The 20,370-nt window shown below is 60.3% G+C and overlaps 2 protein-coding genes across 9 annotated transcripts in view; one reads left to right on the top strand and one right to left on the bottom strand.

The window, feature by feature from the left end:
• Positions 1–10,671, top strand: part of TFDP1 (transcription factor Dp-1) — a 29,268-nt gene extending 18,597 nt beyond the window's left edge. For 3 of the 7 annotated variants that reach the window (XM_082675758.1, XM_082675760.1, XM_082675759.1), the window contains exons 4-12: positions 589–695; positions 3,232–3,353; positions 4,350–4,515; positions 4,877–5,020; positions 5,534–5,602; positions 5,780–5,931; positions 6,356–6,522; positions 7,505–7,583; positions 10,329–10,671. In XM_082675758.1, coding sequence (XP_082531884.1) covers positions 589–695; positions 3,232–3,353; positions 4,350–4,515; positions 4,877–5,020; positions 5,534–5,602; positions 5,780–5,931; positions 6,356–6,522; positions 7,505–7,583; positions 10,329–10,476 — 1,154 coding nt within the window. In that variant the 3' untranslated portion in view covers positions 10,477–10,671. Of the gene's footprint in view, positions 1–588; positions 696–3,137; positions 3,354–4,349; positions 4,516–4,876; positions 5,021–5,533; positions 5,603–5,779; positions 5,932–6,355; positions 6,523–7,504; positions 7,584–10,328 lie in introns of those variants that run through there. The other 4 variants (XM_082675764.1, XM_082675763.1, XM_082675761.1 and 1 more) reach the window with 4 other exon arrangements.
• A 3,399-nt stretch (positions 10,672–14,070) lies between these two features.
• On the bottom strand, positions 14,071–19,038 carry ATP4B (ATPase H+/K+ transporting subunit beta; the record flags this gene model as incomplete). Of its 2 annotated transcripts, none has more annotated exons than XM_082675653.1 (7): positions 14,071–14,388; positions 14,890–15,005; positions 16,181–16,241; positions 17,016–17,215; positions 17,335–17,448; positions 18,335–18,463; positions 18,927–19,038. In XM_082675653.1, the coding sequence occupies 7 exons, from the start codon at positions 19,036–19,038 to the stop codon at positions 14,227–14,229; spliced, it is 894 nt and encodes a 297-aa protein (XP_082531779.1). In that variant the 3' UTR covers positions 14,071–14,226. The 2 variants fall into 2 exon arrangements, with proteins under 2 accessions (XP_082531779.1, XP_082531780.1); XM_082675654.1 differs by having other exon boundaries at positions 14,890–14,988; positions 16,185–16,241.
• Between the last annotated feature and the right edge of the window lie 1,332 nt (positions 19,039–20,370).

Raw genomic sequence — 20,370 nt, 5'->3', positions numbered from 1 at the left:
CTGAGGGGAGGAAAGTTTCCGTCCCCCCGAGGTGTTTCCCCAGCTCTGTGTTAGGTTATCTGACTGTTACAGAGGTGGCAGCTCCTCACAAGTCACTCCTCCTGGAAACAGAAGCGGATTCTACTTCTCGAGCAAAAGCAGATCGTTAGATTTCTACGCCAGGTTGCCAACACACAGAGAGGTGTTGGAATACGAGTTAGTTCCAACTGTGAAGTTCTGTAATTGTCTTAGAATTGCAGACTTGAAGAGCCGTTTAGCTTCGGGGCCTGTGGTCCCAGCAGAGCATTCTGTCGGTGGGCAGACAGCCCACAGGGGTCGGGTAGGTTGGTGACGGCCTGGGTGCCCCGGAGCCCCCGATCCCTGGACGCGAGGGCACAGGGGCGGGTAGGGGTCATCGTAGGGAGAGTGGCAGCGTGGGTGCAGCCCCCTCAGATTTGGGCATCGGCTTCGTAGCGGCTCGCGGCGGACCGCGGGTCTAACACGGTCGGGGGCAGTCAGGCTGTCTCCCAAGGGGCAGCTTCCCCCTGACACTGGCACTTGGAGCCTCAGTTCAGGAAGGGCGTGACCTCTGGTCTCCTTGCGTTGCAGGTGTGGTGTCCTTAGTGGCCGTTCATCCCTCCACAGTAAACACGCTTGGGAAGCAGCTCTTGCCAAAAACGTTCGGACAGTCCAATGTCAACATCGCTCAGCAAGTGGTAAGGCCGGGAGGGTGGTGCACGGTTGGCCCTGTGGCTTCCCTTCCTGGGCCCGCAGGTTTCAGGAGCACGTGGCCAGTGCCGTGTGTCCTCCCCCGGCTTGGGCCTTCCTGTGTGTGCCGCTGGACGGCGGAACCCGGCCAGGCCAGGGCAGCTTCCCCGCCGGCCACACTGGTCCCGCGTCTGCCCTGATGGTGTTTCCTGGGGTGACGCGTGCTCTTGGGCCCGAGCTGGTGCGGGCTGGCCGCTCCCGGGCCTGGGCCCTCCTCAGGGCGGGCCGATTGCCGGCCCGGGACTCGAGACTGGTGTCCGTGCGGGCCTCACGGCGGCCTCAGGGCTCTGCCGGCCGTCAGGTGCTGCAGGGCGGGGGCTTCCCTGCCCATCCTGGCCGATGGGAGGGGGTCAGAGGCGGGCCTGCGCTCCTGGGACTGTGCCAGGCGCCTCTCCTCCAAGTACTCCCACCGGCCCGTCAGCTCCCACCTGTGGGGTTTGGCGGCTCCCTTCCCGACGGGACTCAGGGCTCCACGGGGCCGTGCGAGGAGGGGCGTTCAGCGCCCACCGCCCCGCCAGGCGGCCCCGGGCAGCGGTGTGGCCTCCCCCGTCAGGGAGCTGGGACCACGTTTGCTCAGCAGCATTGCTGTGATTTTTCAAATCCGTGGTGTGTGGGAGTCCTAGGCCTTGCTGGGCACGTCACAGATATCCAATAAATGTGCTTTTGATAGAAGTTATAATCCACATCATTTTATTTTATAGGTACTGTGCGTTACGTTATAGCAGAGTCACGCCTGAGAATAGCTTGGTGATTATAGCAACAGTTCTGTCATTAGTACCAGTTTAAATAGTTGGGAGGAAGCTAACGTGAAGAGTTTTCTGGTGGTGCCTTTCCGACCTGCAGCTTATCCACCTGAAGTTCCACTGCTGACTTGCCCCAAGCCGTCTCGGAGCCCAGCTAGTTGTGGAAATGTGTTCTTCCCAGAATGCCCGTTCTCAGAGTTAAAGCTGGCCCGCCACAGATGCCTGTCCATCTCTACAGACACAGGGCTAAAAGCAGAAGAGCTGGCAGGTTCCCACAGGAGGGAAGTCCATGGAAAATAGTGAAAATAGGGGAGTGAGGGGACACCTGTGGTGTCCTCCGCGGGGCTGTGGGCAGTGGCCCGCCGGCCCAGGGTGCGCTCCCCGCTCACCTGTCCTGTTGTCGAAGGAGGCTGCCCTTGCAGTGAGCACCTGGTGGGCGCTGCTGTGTGCCTGGTGCTCTGTTCTCCTTGCAGAACAGTGGAACCCACGGGAGGTGTCCTTAGGGGTGGACGGTGGAGTGGGCCCTTGTGTCCGGTGGGGCAGTGACACCGAGGCTGGGCACCCCTCTTGGGGGCAGCGGCAGCAGCCTGGCCTCTGCCGGCCACGCAGGGCTGGGCCGGCGTCCCGAGCCTGCTCTCCTGAGGACGTAGCGGGCGGAGTGCTGAGAGGGACGGGTCTCGAGGTTCCCGAGCCAGTGGCCACGGGCTTTGGCTGCACGCGCCTCCCGCCGAGACCCGGGGCCCTCGCCTCTGGGGCTTCACCCTCGTTTCCATCCTGCCTCACTTTCCAGAACGCTAGCTATTTGATCGCATGTCTTTGGGATGAGAGTGACCTGCAGTTTGAAAAACACGGTGACGATGCCTCAGTCACTGGGGGCGTGAATTAAAAGAACGCAGTTCAGCTGAGCTGTTCTCCTTTCTGTGGCTTTTGCAGATCATTAACATTGACAGGTGACCTGGGCTTAGGGATAATTTGCAACGTGCCAGGTCAGCTGTCCCAGGGCCACGGCAGGTAGCCCTTATCCCACTAAGCAGCGGACTAGCGGGAGTGTCCAGCTTAAAATAGCCCGGACACGGCCTGCTCTCCACGCGCCCAGTGCTGGGGACCAGTGCTGACACGTTCGGCGCCATCCCCGTGCAGTCACCAGGAAGCGGTGCTTCGAGTGGTTTCCTGGGTCGGGCACGAGCTCTTTGGGAAGCTAGGATTTTACGTGGCTGGACGAGGCAGTGTCCCCGTGTCCCCGTAATGTGTGACTGTCGACGGATGGGACCAGAGTTCTGAGCGTTTGGTGTCAGAAGACGCCTTCTGTGCAGGGACGGGTGTGTGGATGTTGGGGGCGGCCCCGGTGCCATTGCCTCTCCTCCGCCCTGTGCTGTCTGGGGTGCCCGGGGCTCCCCGCTTGGCAAGCCTCGCTAGCCCTGCGTTCCTTTTTTCTTCATTTGGGGCCTCATTTTAGCACCGCTGAAGCATAGCGTTTTATCCTGTCTCGTGTCACTGAAAGGAAAGGAAGTAAAAGAGGAACGTGGGAGTCCCCCTCGGAGTCGTCTCCAGGCCCGGCCAGGCCGCCAGGCGTCCCCCGCTGCCCAGGGCTCCAGGTGTCCCCGTTGGGTGCCCACGTGACTGTTCTCTGACCTTTGTGGTTAATAGAGCTCGGCGGCGGCTGTAGGTGACGAGAGTGATGAAGCGGCAGCATCGTGTGGAGGAGATTCTGACTGTTTTGAATTGTCTCTTCTGACTGTAGGTAATTGGTACGCCTCAGAGACCTGCAGCGCCCAACACTATCGTGGTAGGAAGCCCACACACCCCTAACACCCACTTTGTCTCCCAGAACCAGTCTTCAGACCCCTCACCTTGGTCTGCCGGGTGAGCACTTGCCTAGAATTTACCCCCCAGCCTCTGGCTACGTGGCCGACCAGCACGCCAGAGGATCGGGCCCTGGCCAGCGCGTGCCCGGAGTAGACGCGTGGACCGCGCCGCCCTGCGGTTTTGGGGGTGGTGACTCCACTGCGGTTTTGGGGGTGGGCTCTGGCTTCTCAACGCAGCGGTAACTTTCACACTTTGCGCTGTCTGTACCAGAAAGTACCGTTTCTCGAACCCCAATAAACGTGGCGGGTTTCGCAGCAGCTTCTCCTAAACAGCTAAATGTGGCCGTGGGGACAGCCCTGTGTGACGGCCACACCACCCTGTTCCTTTCCTCCAAAAGCAAAGCGATGTGAAAGCGACTTTACTCAGAGGTCAGCTGTGCAACTTTCCCTAAGAGCAAACAAAAGCAAAGATGTAGAATCGTGTCTGTATTTTTGGTTCTAAAGCAAAAATCATCAGCTCCCGCAATTCGTCAGTTAGAAACTTGGGGCGACCGTTTCCTCGCTGTGGCGACTCAGGAAGGTCGGACGCTGGGGCTCCCCGCCGAGGGGAAGCGCTCCAGCCTCAGCGCTGGGCGCCGGCGGCCACGTGGCCATCAGGGTGTCTGCACTGGCTCACGTTTGCCCCCAGATTCCTGTATGTGCAGCAGAACTTCCATAACCCCTGATGTCGGTCGACATCTTTTTAAGAAGCAGCGTTGTCTGGCGTCCCGATACACATCGGACGTGTCCTGGGGTCTGCCCTTTGGGTCACGTGCCCCACTTTTCCCGAGAGCTGAAGATACACGTGTAAGGTCCGGCCACTTAAGTTTGTTCTCCAGCCTTTAAAGGAAGGAGGGGGTCCCTGGACGGGGAGACGGAGCCAGGCTCCCGTCCCTGCTCTGCTGAGCGCAGCCCGCGGGACCCCTCGAGGCGCCCGCCGGTCCTAGGAGGCGGGTCTGGATCCTGGGCTGGCGCTGTGTGCTGAGGCCACTGCTCTCCTGTTGTGTCTTTGAAGGAAGCGTAGCAGGAAAGGGGAGAAGAACGGCAAGGGGCTGAGGCATTTCTCCATGAAGGTCTGCGAGAAGGTGCAGCGGAAGGGGACCACGTCCTACAACGAGGTGGCGGACGAGCTGGTGGCAGAGTTCAGCGCCGCGGACAACCACATCTTACCGAACGAGTCGGTGAGCGTGTGCGCGGCGGGGCCGGCGGGGCTGGCAGGGCCGCGAGGCTGGCGGGGCGGGACACCCCGGCCCTCTGTCTGTGTCTCAGACGGCCTCAGACATGCAGAGAAGCTCTGAAAGCACTTCCAAAGGTCTCCCGGCCTGCTTGTGTGGTGATGCCCCCGCGTCCCCGGCGCTTCCACAGCGCGCACTGGCTCCGGCCCCGTGTGTCGGCCGCCTCCCCGTGGCGACGCCCCCTGCCTGGGCTGGCGGGCCGAGCGGGGCCGTGCGGGGGGCTGCCTCACGGGGGCTGCGGACGGTGCCCAGCCTCGAGTGTGCTCGGGTTTGGGGCTGTCTGGAGATCTCCCTCTGTCTCTGCCAGGCTTACGACCAGAAGAACATCAGACGGCGGGTCTACGACGCCCTGAACGTGCTGATGGCCATGAACATCATCTCCAAGGAGAAGAAGGAGATCAAGTGGATCGGTCTGCCCACCAACTCCGCCCAGGAGTGTCAGAACCTAGAGGTACCTCCAGCCCTGCGTCCGCCGCGTGTTCCTAGCAGGCGTCGGTCGTCTGCACCACTGGCGCCTGCTGAGCGTCTTGGGCGGCGGTGGGGGGCAGGTCTCCCCGCGTCCTGAAGCCCCTGATCACGTCCGTGCTTTCCCACTTGACGGTGACCCTCCGGCCGTCTGGGGCCGCGGACACTGGTGGCAGGGCAGTCGGCCCGGTCCGGGGGGGTTTCCCCCAGTGTGGGTGAACGCTGCATCCCAGTTTGTGGGGTTTTCAAAAAGACACCATAGCCGTGTCCAGAAGACGAGAAGACGGAAGAAGCTTGTGTAGTTTTGAGGTTAAGAGAAACTGGCCTGTGCCCGCAGCGTCTGCCACGTTCTAGGTTCTTCTGTTGCCCCACCGTCAGGCCCAGGGCACACGTCTTCGGCGAGGACCTTTCCTCGGTGACCCTGTGTTGCCTTGGATTTTAAAATATGCTGTGAAAACCAGTTGTGATGATGTCTCATGCCGATGGCTTGTCTTTGAAGGTGGAGAGACAGAGAAGGCTGGAAAGGATAAAGCAGAAACAGTCGCAGCTCCAGGAACTTATCCTGCAGGTAACGCAGCGCCTGCCGTGGGGGCAGCGGGATTGCCGTTTGCTGGCGTCGGCCCCCCTCCGCGTGTTTGCTCTGGTCTCTGAGGGGGTGCCGGGCAGGGCCGCTGAGGACGCCCAGGGAGGGTTAGGTGGCCGGTGGCAGCAGGTGTGGGTGCGCGTCAATCGTGCATCTTTTTAGCAAATCGCCTTTAAGAACCTGGTGCAGAGGAACCGCCAGGCGGAGCAGCAGGCCAGCCGGCCGCCCCCCGCCAACTCCGTCATCCACCTGCCTTTCATCATCGTGAACACCAGCAAGAAGACGGTCATCGACTGCAGCATTTCCAACGACAAGTAGGTCGTGGTGGGAGGGGCCTTGGCCGCGTGAAGACGCCTGGTCGGGGGGCGGGGGCAGAGAGAAGGTGGCCCATCTGGTTGATTTGCTGCGGGTCTAGCTTGTAGCCACCAAGTACGATCTTTTCAGCGTCATTACCTTGCAGGTGTCCTCCCTTCCCTGAGTGTGCGGCTCCTCGGGAAGGAGGGGTGTTGTCAGGACAGCAGGCGGTGCTCAGGGCCCAGCCCGGGGCGTCCTGGGGCGGCCGGCAGCCCCGGGCTGCGTAGGTGCCGCCCGCGCTCCCTGGTTGCTGGCGCTGAGGTGGTGGGTTGTGTGGCTGAGGGAGGTTTGGGGTGAGTGGGGTGTCCCGCTCGGGGCCCCCGAGCCAGGTGTCCAACTCTGTCGTGGAGACGGCGCTCTTCTGACGGTGACTTTCTCCTCTAGGTTTGAGTACCTGTTTAACTTCGACAACACGTTTGAAATCCACGATGACATCGAGGTGCTGAAGCGCATGGGGATGGCCTGCGGGCTGGAGTCCGGGAGTTGCTCCGCCGACGACCTGAAGGTGGCGAGAAGTTTGGTGCCGAAGGCGCTGGAACCCTACGTGACAGGTCCGCTCCGTCCTGGACGGGACGCCCGCCCCCTCCGCTGGGGTTGGCTCGCGCCCGGTGCCCAGAGCAGAGACAGATGGGACGTGGGACGTGGGACGGTGGCGGGCTGTGGGGTGCCGGTGCGGCAGCAGCAGGACGCCATCTGGCGGGGCCGTGGCCCCTCGGGACAGGGGGGCGGGGGGGTGGCGACAAGGCCGAGCCGTGTGGTTCATACGGTGCAGGCGTTACGTCAGGATCTCACCTTCCAGGTAGGGCCCCAGGTCTGTGAGGAGCGTGGCAGGCGTGGACCCGACCCCAGGGAGTGGCTTAGTCACTGCAGCAGAGTGACCGAGAAAAGCGTCGTCTCGGCAGCCCTGGGCCTGCCCCGACGGCAGGTGTGGGGAGCCTCCTGGGTCCCCGGCGTCCGTTCTGCCGGCTCGTTGGCTGAGCTGGGGGGTCCCAGCCGCCGAGGGGAAGGGCTTTGCGGTGAGAGAGGAGACGCTGCCCCTGCGCCTCTGGTGTGGATCACCCCCGAGCGCTCCCAAGTGGCCCAGAATAAGTGGGCGTCTGGCCTCAGAGCGTCCCGTGGGGGCGCCTCCACCCCCTCTGGATGCAGCAGCTGCCCTGCGGGACCCCCGCTGCCCTCCCCACGGCCCCCGTTCTTGGCGATACAGCTGCGTCCAGGACGGGGGTCGACGTAGGTCCTTCCTCCCCTTGGGTCCCGCCTCTGCGCTGTGGTGGCGGTTGCCCTCCCGTGGCACAGTGGTGGCGTCGTCCGTGGCCGCGCCGATTCAGAGGAGTAAAGGGAGGACTTCCATGCTGTCTTCGCGAGGCTTGGCCCGGTGGCCGGGCCCAGCGAGCGGGCTGCCTTCTGGCTGGTAGCGGGCATGGCGCTGGGCGGCCCGAGGGGCCTCGCCTGGAGAGCCGTCCCGTCTCAGCTCGTGGGCCTGTTTCCTGCGGTCTCTGCTTTGTGAAATTTGCTTTCTTTTCTTTCTCTTTCCAGAAATGGCTCAGGGATCGCTCGGCGGTGTCTTTGTCACGTCGGCTGTTTCAACTGCCAACGGCACGAGGCTCTCTGCCAGGTAACTGCCATCCCCGGCGGGGCCTGGGGGTGGTGGGGCCACTGTCACCTGGCAGCGGGACGCCCGGAGTCGGGGCGCCCAGAGCAGGGCAGACCTCCCCCCACTCCGGATGCCCCCCGAGAGTCACTCAGAGCTCGCCCTTTGTGCAAAGGAGATTTGCTTTTTCTGATTGGTTTCTTTCCTCTAAAGGTTAAAAGTAGTACACAGCTTTTATGTTTTTGAAAAGTACTTCAGTGAAGTGCGGGCAGAGCCCCCTGAACCCCACGGCCGCAGCCTGAGTGACAGAGGCCGTTTCTCCATCTCTTCTTTTTCTTTTTCTTTTTAATACACTTGAAGTCACAATACGCATATAAGGTTCCTTTTTTTCACGTTACCGTGTAACTCCTTCGATATTATCGAAGGAGTTTTATCATTTAAATCAGTGTGTATTTGACTTTTGACCTAGCAGTCCCACAGAGCAGACGTGTCAGACCTCAGGGTTTGTCTTAGTTTTTTGAAGATAAATGTAAAGTAATACCAACGTTAGGTATTGACAAAACAGTGGTTTTATTTTTTATGTAGTATCATGTGTCATACATATTTATATCAATTCTAAACATCAATAAATGTTCCTAAAGTATAAGTGAAATCAGCAGAGTGTAGGTCCAACAAAATGGAATTGACTAATAAGTCACGTGTGCACGCCTTCGAGGGGGCTCTGCGGGCACCGTGTCCTCTGGTCCCCGTGCAGCGCTGGCCCGGCAACAGTGCGGCCCTGAGGGAGGGGCGGAGTCGCCCCGTGAGGGCCCCAGTGCCCGTGGGGTCTGTGTCGACCTTCGGGGCTGAGGGAGGCCCCAGGATGTTTGCATCTGTTTGGATTTGGACTGAGGCTGGTTCCGTTTTTAACTCTGAATCTACCACTGTGTGTGGAGCCCAGTCTGTAACATCTGAACACTGGTTATACCAAGAGGTGGAATTTGGGTGTTTCCTAAACGTTCCTCTTGCAGAAATTCTTTTTATTGATTAAACTTCAGAGGCTCACGTCAGGTTTTCTAAAGAGGGAAGCAAAGCCATTACCATCTCAGAAGAGAAGCTGACCTTAGTGGTGGACGCGCTGTTCTTACAAAGGCCCGTTTTGTGCATTGAGCTGCCCTCTGGTTGAACGTTTAGGTGGTTCCCAGTTACAAGAAAAGCGGCAACGAGCCGCCTGATGGCTCAGTTTCCCACTCTTCCTGGCTTGGCCTCCAGGCTGGCTTTCCCAGATGTGGGATTACTTTGTCCAAGAGCAGCGTCAGTAAATACCAGTGAAAGGTATCAAGATACATGCGTGTGGTTTTCTGATAACGGGAAAACACCTTTAACGTTAGGAATCTGTGCAGCTCTGCCCTGTGGGCTTTCTGTGGTGCCACAGGCCTCTCAGGGTCCTGACCCGCGTGGCGGGACAAGAACCCTTTTACTCAGTCATCACCCTCCCCTGCCCCGTGCCGTCTGATTCAAGTGTATCACGGCCGCGTTTCCAGGGTGGTTCTGACCCTTTCATGTCCTGTTATCTTCAAACAGACTCACGGTTTACCAAGTAAGCTCCTCCGTTTTGTGGAGAGCAGTTGAAGGCCGCAGGTTGGGCGCAGAGAGGATGCTGTGAGGCCCCCCCGGGGGTGCCGCTGTGTCTCCGCGTGGAGACAGGCCTCCTCCGAGTCTGGAGCCTGGACGACCTGTGTCAAGTTGTAGCTCTAGGTCGGGGTCCCCTCGGGGCCTTCCCTTGCTGTTCAGCTCAGACATGAAGACACTGAATGACTTGGGACGGTGCCTGAGCAAGTCGCAGCTCAGAAGAAACGTCGCCTTCCCTCCCCTCGTGGTGGGCGTGGCCATCTCCCGTTGGTGCCCTGGGACCGTAACTGACCACAGCTGACCCTTCGCGTCTCGTGTGCGCTGTGCTGGGACGCGGGAGGTGGCTGAAGCCGGGGGTCTTTGCCCAGGATTCTGGCTCCTGAAGCCCCTCCGTTGTAGGCCAGGGTCTCGCCTGCGGGCCTGTTGGCATTTTGGGCCGGACCACCCTTTGCTGTGCATGCTGCCCGTGCCTTGTGGGGCACTGGGTTGTGCCCTCGACCTCAGATGCTAGCATCACCCCCCGGCCTGGGCCCACCCCAGGGGCCCAGCCCCTAGAGCCCAGCCCCGCAGCTCTGCCCCCTGGGTCCGTGGTCCCCGCCTGGGCCCACCCCCGGGGCCGGCATTCCAAAGAATAAAACCTGCAAGAACCATGTGTCCTTGGGGCCGTCCTGGAGGCGCAGGCTGCAGTAAGACGGGCCCGTCACCCCCAGCTTCCTGGCTCAGCCCGGACGCCAGGGGAGCTGAGGGTGGGGCCTGGCGTGGCGTTTCCACAAGCGGACGCACGCACACGCCAGCACACGCTCACGGGGTGCCCTTTTACTCCCCGGCTCCCAGCCTTCAGGGAGGTCAGGGAAGTCACAGGCGGAGGCCTGGGAGGAGAGTCTCGGGGCTTTTCCGGTTGGTGTGCCCGAGTCTCGCTTCCGACATGATAAATGGGGAGGACTCAGTGTCGGGGCCCTGCCGGAGCCCCTCGTCCAGTGGTGATGTGTGAAGGGGGCGTGACGGGTGGCGTCAGCCTCGGGGGCGCTGGGTTCTGTGCTGCACGTGGGTAAGGCTTGCCGTTTCTGTTCGTGTAGTTGAGAGCACCCGGACCTCCCGGGGGTGCCGGCCCGTCCCTGGCGCCGCAGACGCCGCCACTGACACCTCCTGTCCTTGCAGTGACCTGGCCAACGGCGCGGACGGGGCGCTGGCCACGAGCTCCAGCGGGTCGCAGTACAGCGGGTCCCGGGTGGAGACCCCCGTGTCGTACGCTGGGGAGGACGACGACGAGGACGAGGACCTCAACGAGAATGAGGGGGAGGACTGAGCCCCGCCGGCTCCGGGGACACGTCTGGGGAGGAGAACTGCTGTGAACGTGGGTCTTTCTGTTTCCTTTGCCCTCCTCCCAAGAAGAGCTTGCTGAGCCGCCGGGCTCGGCACGCGCCACTGATACGCAACGCGCCGTCCTCTGCGGGGTCCTGACGAGCTGCGCTGTCTGGTGCCGACGCACGGCCTCTCTTTACTCTTCTGGATTTTGTGTTTTCGTTTGCTGTTTTTTAAATTCAGAGTTCATTTCACCCCTTCACAGTTCTTGCCGAGTTTGCTGGAGACGTTGCGCTCCGTCCGCGCCGAGGGAGATACAGGCCCTGCTGCCCGGCGGGCCCGAGGCAGCCGCTGAGGGGGAGGCACCACGGAACCGGCAGATGGCGAGGCACTGCCTCTCGACGTCTTATTACGACCTTATTTCCCTTAAATTATATTGACTGCGTGACTCCATCGGGTTTCTACTTGGGTTTTGTTCTGTGTTGCAGCCGATGAATTGCGAAGCTCTTTCTTCGTTTCTGTGTGTTTGGTTTGGTAGGAGTTTACTGCCACGCTGGTGCAGCTTTGGAGACTGTCTGAGAGCTCGGAGTGGTTTAATGCTTATGGTAAAATGTGCCTGATTTCTTACAGGCAGCGTTTGGGAACTTTTATTATATAGTTGTTTACATACTTCTAAGTCTGTCATTTAAAGACATGTACTGAAACAAATGTTGTATTTGTTTCGTAAGCATCTTCCTGTAATCTATTATAAAGTCGAAATTAAATATAGAGAATGTTTTAACAGTTTTTTAACTCAAAATTTGTCAATCATTTTTAATAGTTCTTTTTTTATAAAAAGAAAAAGGAATTTCAGGACAGGCAGTAGTCTCTTTTAAAACTTATTCACCAAGAACCATTAACTGCACAGTTGCTGTTAGCTGCCTGTTCTAAAATACTTGTCTTTCTATCGGAACACAAACAGACTTTTCTGTAATATTTTGTGGAATAAAGAGACTTAAATTGTTTGACTTGTTTAACTTGGCACTGTTAGTTTTTATTAATAAAGTGCGCATGGGCATTTTAAACAAGTCGTGTGTCCCTCTGATTCGGGATTGCTGTCTGGAGCTCATTTTCTCCCGTCAGCCGGGCCGTTCTCTGGAGGGAGGAGAGGGTCCAGGCCCAGCAGTGCACGCAGGACCCGCCGAGGCCCCCAGCCTGTCCTGCCGCTGCCCGGCGGCGGGGCCGAGGAAGGAGGTCCCGGGGACGCGGCCAGTGGTGGGGAGAGAGTTTGTGCTCTGCCTTGCTTTTAGAACAAACGAACCCACGGCCTTTAATGTGTGAGTCCTTACGAAACGTGACCTTTGCAAACACACACATCCCCGAAAGGTCACGAAGCGCCCCAGGGAAGCAGGAGGCGGAGGGACGCAGGCTGGATGCCCTCGCGGACACGCCCACGGTGAGAGAGCCAGGCCGAGGGTGTTCCCTGCCTTTCTCCCGGATCCTAGAAGCCGAGACAGATTTTATGGATTTGACTTTCGGAAAAAGAGTCAGATTGTAAGGTAAGATGGGGCAGCTCAGTGTTTTATTCACGTTGGTCGAAGACATCCGTGAGTGTTGCGGTGCAAGGTTGCGGCCTCGGGCAGAGTCGTGTCTCCTGAGGGCTGTGGCGGTTCCTCCTTTCTTCCTGACTGTGGCGGACTGAAGTGTCCTGAGGGCTGTGGCTGGAGAGACAGGGGCAGTGTCGGCGCCCGTGCGGTGAGGACACGGCCAGCCCCGCGTCTCCGGCTGAGTCCCCTGCGGCTGTGCCCCTGCTGCCTCTCCTCCTCCAGGGCACCCGGGCGGGTCTGGCCAAGCTGGGCACCCGGGCGTGGGCACGGGACCCCCGACACCGACCTTCCACCGGTGGTGACCCAGATGACCGAGGGTCTGCTGGTTCCGTTGCCGCGGGAGCGCCTTGGGCAGGGGACGAGGTTCTGGCACCGTCGCCTCTCCTGCTCTTCCTGGTAGGTGCTCAGCTGCGGCCCAGTCTTCCCGGAGCATCACCCGTCAGGGGTCCAGCCTGCGTCCTTCCACGCCCGCTTCCCTGCCGTGTGGTCTGTGACCTCTAGGGGAGGTGTTCGATTCCAAAGTTCATGTCTTACAAGCTGGTGAGTAGTGGGGTTCTGCAAACCAGGAGGCCTGTGGCTACTTGGGCCGAGTACTGACCCTGGGCGTTGGCTCAGCAGTGGTCCCCGGGGCGTGTAAGCGAGCTCCCGAGAGAGGAACGTCTGGACTCGAACCTAGGCCTCTGACCTCTGACCCCAGAGCCTGTGCCCCCCCTCCCCCAGGTGCTGGTGGTTCCGTGTATTCGACAGCAACTTGACAGAAGGTTCTAGCACTTCATTCCAAGGGGCGCTTTGTGGTCGGCAGGTGGCCGGCTCTGAGGTTCCCTGTCCCCTGCACCCCCCGCGGGGGGGCAGCCCCTCCAGCTGCTGCGCCTCAGTTGCCTTCCCTGTGAAATGGAATCAGCAGCCTTGGCCTCCCAGGGCAGCCGGAGGAGGGACCCCGAGGCAGACAGCCTGCTGTGCTCGGACCCCGCGACGTGCGCCCCACACCCAGCCCCATCGAGGCCTCGGTGTCTCTGCTGGGGTGGCTGGGCCTCTGACCTCCAGTGTGTCGTGACAGCCCCGAGGCGGCCTGATCTCTGGGCTGGGCCTCTGACCCCCAGTGTGTCGTGACAGCCCCGAGGCGGCCTGATCTCTGGGCTGGGCCTCTGACCTCCAGTGTGTCGTGACAGCCCCGAGGCGGCCTGATCTCTGGCCTGACGTGGCACTTCCCAGGTGGCTCAGGGTTTTTGCCGGTGGGGTCGGCAACGCGGAGCAGAGACACCGTACCCTGGGCCGGGTGGCCTTGAGGGCTGGGCGGCGGGTCCCCTGTCCCCTGAGCCTCTGCGGGGCTTCTTCCGTGGGGTTAGGACTCTGGGCTGCCAGCTCCGGGTGGGGTGAAAAGTGGGCGACAGGTGAGAGCAGGTTTGTCCTTGGGACAGAATGTTCTCGTTTCAGGGTTTTCTGAATGGCCTGGGGCTGCAGACCGCCCCACCCCCCGCCGCCCTGGAGGGGAGACTGTGCTCCGAGGAACGTCACCTCTGGGGTTTGGGCTCCGCTGCGTGGGGACACCCTTACGTCCCAGAACTGTACGCTCTCGGGGCAGCCCCTCCCACTCCGGTTTGTAATGTCCCCGACTTGCAACTGAAAGTGTTAAAGGGAGAGGTTTTTTGGTTCATTAATTTTAGTTAATTCTTTTTAGCTAACTGAATTTGTTAGTTTGAGTTTTTAGTTAATTCTTCCCCCTCATCAGGAGAGACACGACTCTTTTACATAGATTAAGAGTGAATTTAATAAACTTGATTTTTACAGTTTAGGAATTGTGTTTTTTAAAGCCGGCAACCAGAATGCATGAAACCCTAAGTCACGTTTCATGTCAACGCACTCCCGGTCTTCATATTAACGTATAGAAAAAATAAATTACAGCAGGAAAGGTGATGTCCGCGCGGAAGAGATGAGTCCTTTTGGGGTCTTGTTAGTTGCACAGCTGCTGCCTTAGGGTCACCGTGTTAGCCCAGCGTTTTTATCGTGGCTACAATTCTACCTAAAAGGTGACGGAGGTTTCACAGGATTCTGGCTCCGAGAGCTGGGCGCACGGGGGCCTGTCGGGTGCGGAGCTGCCTCGGGTGCCGGGTGTAGCTGGACGCGGCGTCTGCGGTCACCCTGCACCTGGGGCCAGCCGCCTGGCTCCTCTACTTCTGGATTTTAAGCTTGAACTCCACCTTCCCCTCGTAGGGGTCGTGGGGGTTGTCGAAGGTCACGTGCTCTGCCAGGATCTTGCACACGATGACGACCTCCCTGTTCACGGGGGCGTTGAGGAGCTTCGCGGCCACCAGCGGGTTGCTGTAGTGGGGCTGAGGCGGATGTGCGTTAGGACCGTCGAGGGCGGCCGGGCGCTTGGCCGGGTGCTCTCACGCCGCCCGAGAGCCGCCCGGGACTCCCTGCTTAGAAACGAGGAGACTTGGCCCGGGGGGCGGGGGGCGGGGGCAGACCAGTGACAGATTCAACTTCAAGTTACAGTTGATGAAAATTAATATAAAAACAGCGGAGGATAAAGCCAGAGATTTGGGGAAAATGATTTTAAATGGATGTGCAGTTGTCTAAGGGCCTTCTAAGGAGGCCCTTGGAAGGTAAAGGATTAGCTGTGATATTTATTTTGTGTGAGAACGATGTGCTTTCAGGTAGTTACGAGAACAGGGGTTTGGGAAGCACCTGAAGATTAAGGGGTGCGGCTGGACTACGTGCGGCCTTGTTGCGTTTCTGCGGGTGAAACGTTTAGGGCTTTCCTTTTGCTAGTGACTGCTCCGTTTCATCCGGTTCCGGAGCAGCTGTTGGGGACAGTGGCGCACACGTACCTGGGCCTTCTTCCCGTAGTAGGGGAAGTAGTGGAGGCTGTAGACGCCTTTGGGTGGGAAGTACTCCACCTGCAGGGCCGGGGCATCCGGGTGCTGGTCCTGTGGGCGAGAGGCCGCTGTGAGAAAGGCCGGATCTGGCGCGCTCGTGTCCGCCTGTGTGTCCGCGCCACGCATGCTTCTGCACGCAGGTCCACGTGTGTGCGTACGTGTGCACCGTGACCACACGTGCAGTTGGCACTAGATCTAATCTTTATCATCAGCCCAGAATCCATTAAGGGTGTAATTTGTTAGTTTGCAAGACCCCGGGTGACTTTTCAAGCTTGTGTTTTTTTCCATTTTAAACCCTCTTAGGATAAAGAAGGTGACAGAGCTGAGCGTGTGGGAACAAAGGCCCACAAGGCTGGGCGGCTGATCTGCCGAGGCTGGGGAAGGACCCACACGCTGCCGTGGGGTTTGCTTCCTTCCACTGTCAGAGCCAGCGACTCGCCCGACGGCTTGAGCTCGTCTGAGGGCAGAGGAAGGGTACTTTGGTGTCTGTGCAGATCCCGGGTCAGCCTACACGTGTGTGGTCGAGGAAACTCAAAAAGGAAAAACAAAACAGGACGAATGCTGTGCTCCGGGGAGACTGCAGGCTTTGGGCGGGGGTGGGGTCACCCCAGTGGGGCACCCGTGCTGACGGCAGAGAGCCCTGGCTGAGGGCGTGATTGTGGAAACAAACTTTAGAAAATATTCAACGAAGACAAATTTAGTTTTTTCGTGTTGTCCTTAAAAACATGTTTTGAGAAAAACTGGACTAAGTTAATGCCAACTGTTGGCAGCATTTCCGTACGCACGCTGCCAGACGACAGCGGCTGTCGGTAACTTGCATATTTTTGTAAATAAGCCAATAAGAAGGACAGAGCAGCGTAGCAGATGTGCCTTGGTTTCTCCAAATAGCCACAGACGTTTTGAAGCACGTCAGTGATACACTGTCCCAAATGCCTTTTGAAGCAAAACGGTGACGAGCGTTGTTTTTCTTACCAGGTTGTTTTTTCCAGAGACAGTGTAAGCCTTTACTCTCCAGGATCACATAGCTGTGCCGTTTGGCATCTTGCACAACCATATAGAACATTTTTTCCTGATAATTCTTACCGGGTTTTTAATCCCCCAGGATAAAACCACTCTTAAGTGAAGGTTCCTGCAATTCGTGCCCCTGGCTTATTAGGCTGACGGCTGGGATGATTTTAGGGAAAAGCAGATCAGTATTTCGCACAGGTTTTCCCTCCTAAACAAGACAGCTGTGGCCGGTCACTCACCAGGAAGGCGCAGTCCACCCTGGGGGCCGTGTTGTTGCCGGGGAGAAAGTTGACGATCTGGAAGGGAAAGGTTCGGACGTGGCCTCTGTGCCCATCTGTGAGTGCGGAGGACGGGTGCCGGGGAGGCTCTGGGGCGGATGTACCAACTCCTGCTTCAAAGCCGGAAGCTCCACGCTGGGGCCGTGGTCTTGGCCGGCAGGTGGCAGAGCTGGGTGGGGGTCTGAGCTTCCCGAGCCCACCTGTGCAGACGGCCCGGCCCCCAGATGCGCCTGCTGGTGCCCAGGGCCCAGTGCAGTGCCCTCCTGGCTCGTGAGGACCACCGCCCTCCCTCGCACACCTGCTAGGCAGCCGGGACCGTAGCCCAGCTGGGCCCTAGGGCCCGGCGCGGTGTGCCAGTGTGTGGTCCCCTGGCCTCTTAGGGAGGAAAATGAAGGGTGCCACGCAGACGCCAGCATGGTGCCGGGTCCTCCCCGCCCCGCCGCCAGGTCCCACCCTCCCCGGGGCCCTGCCGTGATGTCCCCTCTCCCCGCAGCGTGGACGTGCCTCCCGAGGTTGGCCGTGTTCTCACGGTTAGCCTCCCTCTGCGCCTGTCCTCAGACGGTTCCCAGGTGCCCTCCCCACGCTGACCGCGGCCCGGCTTCTTCCAGCCGCCGTGCACACAGGGCTGCTCCAGGCTCTGCGGCTCGGCGGGGGGCGGACGCCACGGTCAAGTGGGTGGTGGGTCTGCATGGCGGCTCCCAGTTGGTCTGAGGGAAGGCGCGCTCGCGGCCAGCACACGTGCAGGAGAGGCGGGGCCCCGGTTCCCTTCTCACCTCCGATCCCCTCACTCACCCTGTTCATCTTGATGATGAAACACGGCTTTCCTTCCTCAAAGCCGAAGGTGGGGTCCGGCCGGCCCGAGCAGTTTTGCAGCATGTCTGCTGTGAACTTGCAGGAGAACTTGGTGTGGTTCGGGGCCAGGAAGCTCTCCTGGAAGAAGTACCTCTCGGCCGTGCAGTTGATGTTGGCCTCCTGGGCCGTGGGTGAGTAGCCTGGGGGACAGGCACACCTGCGGCCCTGCCCGAGCTGCGGCCCCCTCTGCCCCCCGCCCCCCAGGGGGTTCCTGAGACGAGGAAAGAATGGAGACACTGCAGTGCATTCTGCACTCTACCTGCCAGGAAGTGGTGCAGGGCCTGCGTTAGTCCTGTCCAGGTCCTGTTGTCAGACACGTTGTAGGAGATGTCCAGGCCTTTCTCCCCGTAGACATCTGGCCTCAAGGTCACCCCTGGAAAAAGGACGTGACGCCTTGGCCTTTGGTTGTACATCCAGGCCGTTTGCCGTTCGGTTGGCCCTGGCCTGGGGGAGGCCGTGCCTGGGACGCTTCGGGGCCAGGCCTTCGAGGGTCCCCCCGCCCCTGGCAGCCAGCAGGGCCCGGGACCCTGCCCAGGGGCCGGGGGGCCGCGCCGTCCCACGAGGCCTGGCCAGGGCCCGCGGGTCCCTCCCACAGGAGGCCTGCCTGCCTGCCAGCCTCTGGGATTGGGGCACATTCTATCACGGTGTGTTCTCAAGTTTGTAATCTATTACGTTCTGTTCTGAAATGACATAGAAATCCTCCATGTTTTGTCCGTTGGTTGATTCAAAAAATTGACCCGCAGTTGTCACGATGATTTGCAGAGGATCCGCCGGGCGCTGACCCAGCTCAGCGCTGCTGTGGGATGTTCTCGGGTTAGTGTCTTCCTCAGAAACAAGGACGCAGGGGTGACAGACGCTCTGAGTAGCTGGGCTGGAAGAAGCTTTCCTTCCTTCGTTTCTCCCCCCGCCCTTTGCACCGCAGGTTAGCTGGCTGCGTGGGGAAGCCTTGGTCCGAACACCCTCCCCGGGACCTGGGAGTTTTGTCACCAGCGACTTCCTGCTCTTTGGCACTGGCCCAGCCCCCTCGTCGCACGGGCCACCTTGCACTTAGACGGCACTCGCGCTCTGGACCTAATTTGCTGCTGGGGAGGCGAGGCCTCCACAGGAGAGCAGCCTCGGTGCCGGTGACGCCGCACGGGCACCGAGCGCCCCTCGCCCCCCTTCCTGATCCCCTGGTGACCGTCCTCCCCGACATCCTCCCCGAGGGGCCGTGTCCCGGCCCGGCAGCCCAGGGCAGCGCAGGGCCCGGCGCCCGGTACCTGGCGACTTGAGCTGGTCCTGGTAGTCGGGGGTGTACGGGTCGACCGTGCACATGAGCACGTAGATGCACAGGGCGAAGATGCCGGTCATGACCACGTAGAAGGCCACGTAATAGAGGCTGATCCACACTGCGGGAAGGGGCGGGTCAGACGCGGCGGCAGCCGCTCGGCTGCGGGGACACGCGTGCCGCTCCCCAAACGCGTCACCTCTCAGGGTGAGCGTTGCACTGGTGTCGGGCACGTTCACGCACGGCGCTGGGCACCCGTCCCGCTGTCTGGCTCCAGACCATTCTCCTCACCCCATAACCCTGCCCCCCTTAACTTAAAAGCCTTAAAAAGTTACACTTTTAGGAACACAGCTTTAAAACGGCTCTTCTCCAATCTAAGGCTGGGCCTTTGGGTCAGGCTGATCCTCAGCTGCTCGCAGGTGCCCGCTGTCGGCGGGTGTCGGGGCTGAGGGGGGCCTTTGGAATCACCCAGTGGGGGAGGAGAGGCCGGCCAGGGCCTGCGTCTGGGCACGGAGCCCGCCAGCCCCACGCGGCTGCTGCTGGTCCCCTGCCCTCCCCTGGCGCCCCTGCCCTGCCGCACGGACCCCAGCGGGACGGCGTCCGGCCCAGCATCTGGCCCGTGTCCGGGTTCCAGCAGTAGTGCCGGAACTCCTCCATCCTCTGGCTGCATGACTTCTTCTCCTGCAGTGCCGCCATCGCCCCGCTCCTGCCAAGGGACGCTTGGGGGAGGACATCCCCTTGGGTTTTATGGTCTCCCCCTCAGAGGTCAAGGGCACTGCGGCTCTGGGTTCCGGGGCGAGCCCAGCAGGGTGTTATCACTGCTTGGCCGTCAAGCACCGACGCCCGGGCAGGCCCGGCAGGTTCCGCTGCCGTCAGGTGCCCCTCCACCCCCTCCCTGGGCAAATCAGGGTGGCTCACTCCTCCTCTCGGGTGCCCTTGGCCCAGAGCCTTATCTGCTCTGATAATGAGCAAGGAGGCCTGCCAGGTGCTCAGCTCTGCCCACTCGCACCTCCTTGGGGAGGGAGGTGTGAGGAGAGCGGCCTGCACGAGGCGGGGCCTGGGCCCTGATGCCCAGCCGCGGCCGAGATGCTCCCTGCTCTGCGCTGATTGCAGCAGGCGCCCGAGGCCATGATGAGGCGACGGCTGGGACCCCGGTGTGGGGGGGGCTCCCGCCGCCGTCAGTCCTGGTGCTGGAGAGCCAAGCCTGCCGGTGCCCAGGGCCGCCGGCCGCGGGGCCGCAGGGGCTCCCGTCACTCTTGAGCTGAGCTTCGGTGACGAGCGTGGTGTCCTCTGAGAGCCGGTGTTGGGGCCCTGTAGGACTTTGTGGCCATGGAGGAATTCACAGCCATACAATCTAGAAGCGTTTTCGGAACCGAATACACACCAGTCCCCGGGCGATTTGCTGAAATGCAGATTCTCCCAGGGAGCCAGCGGACCTGGGAGCTCCCGTGGGCCTTGCTTGTGGCTGCAGGACTGTGGCGGTGTCTCGGCAGGGGACGCTCAGCCTGACAGCACGTCCGACCCACCTGGGGCGCCTTGAAAACCTGTGACGCCTGTCCCACCCCCGAGGTTCTGAGGGAGCTGACCTGCCGGGCGGCCTGAGCGTCTGGACAGCTGCGAGCCCCCGGACCTCCTGATGCGTGGCCAGAACCAACAGCCTTGGCGGTCTACATAGCTGGGGCCCGTCTCTGAGATTAGGAGGAAAGGGCAGCGCTGGGCAGACAGGACGTGGCACTGAGGCATCTTTACAAGTATCTAAGTCAGGACCCGACTGAAAGGGCGGCATTGTAAACAGAGCTGGGTGTCCATCCGTTGTCACTTTCCCTCTAGGGACCCACGTAGCCAAATTGGAGGTGTTCTTCGGGGATAAAGATAGTGAAAAGCCCTCTAGCCATTATGTGTGTTTTCTTTAGGATGATTTAGAGTTTGTCAGCAAAACGAACACCCTAAAATTCAGATAGAATCGCAGCATTTTAGCTGGACTCATAGTTCCTAATGGACCAACCCTAGGCATTTCCCTTCACACTG

The sequence above is a fragment of the Grampus griseus genome (genome assembly GCF_964374135.1).
Source record: "Grampus griseus genome assembly, chromosome: 18".
Taxonomy (NCBI): Eukaryota; Metazoa; Chordata; class Mammalia; order Artiodactyla; family Delphinidae; genus Grampus; species Grampus griseus.
This window is presented reverse-complemented; position numbering and strand designations above follow the sequence as displayed.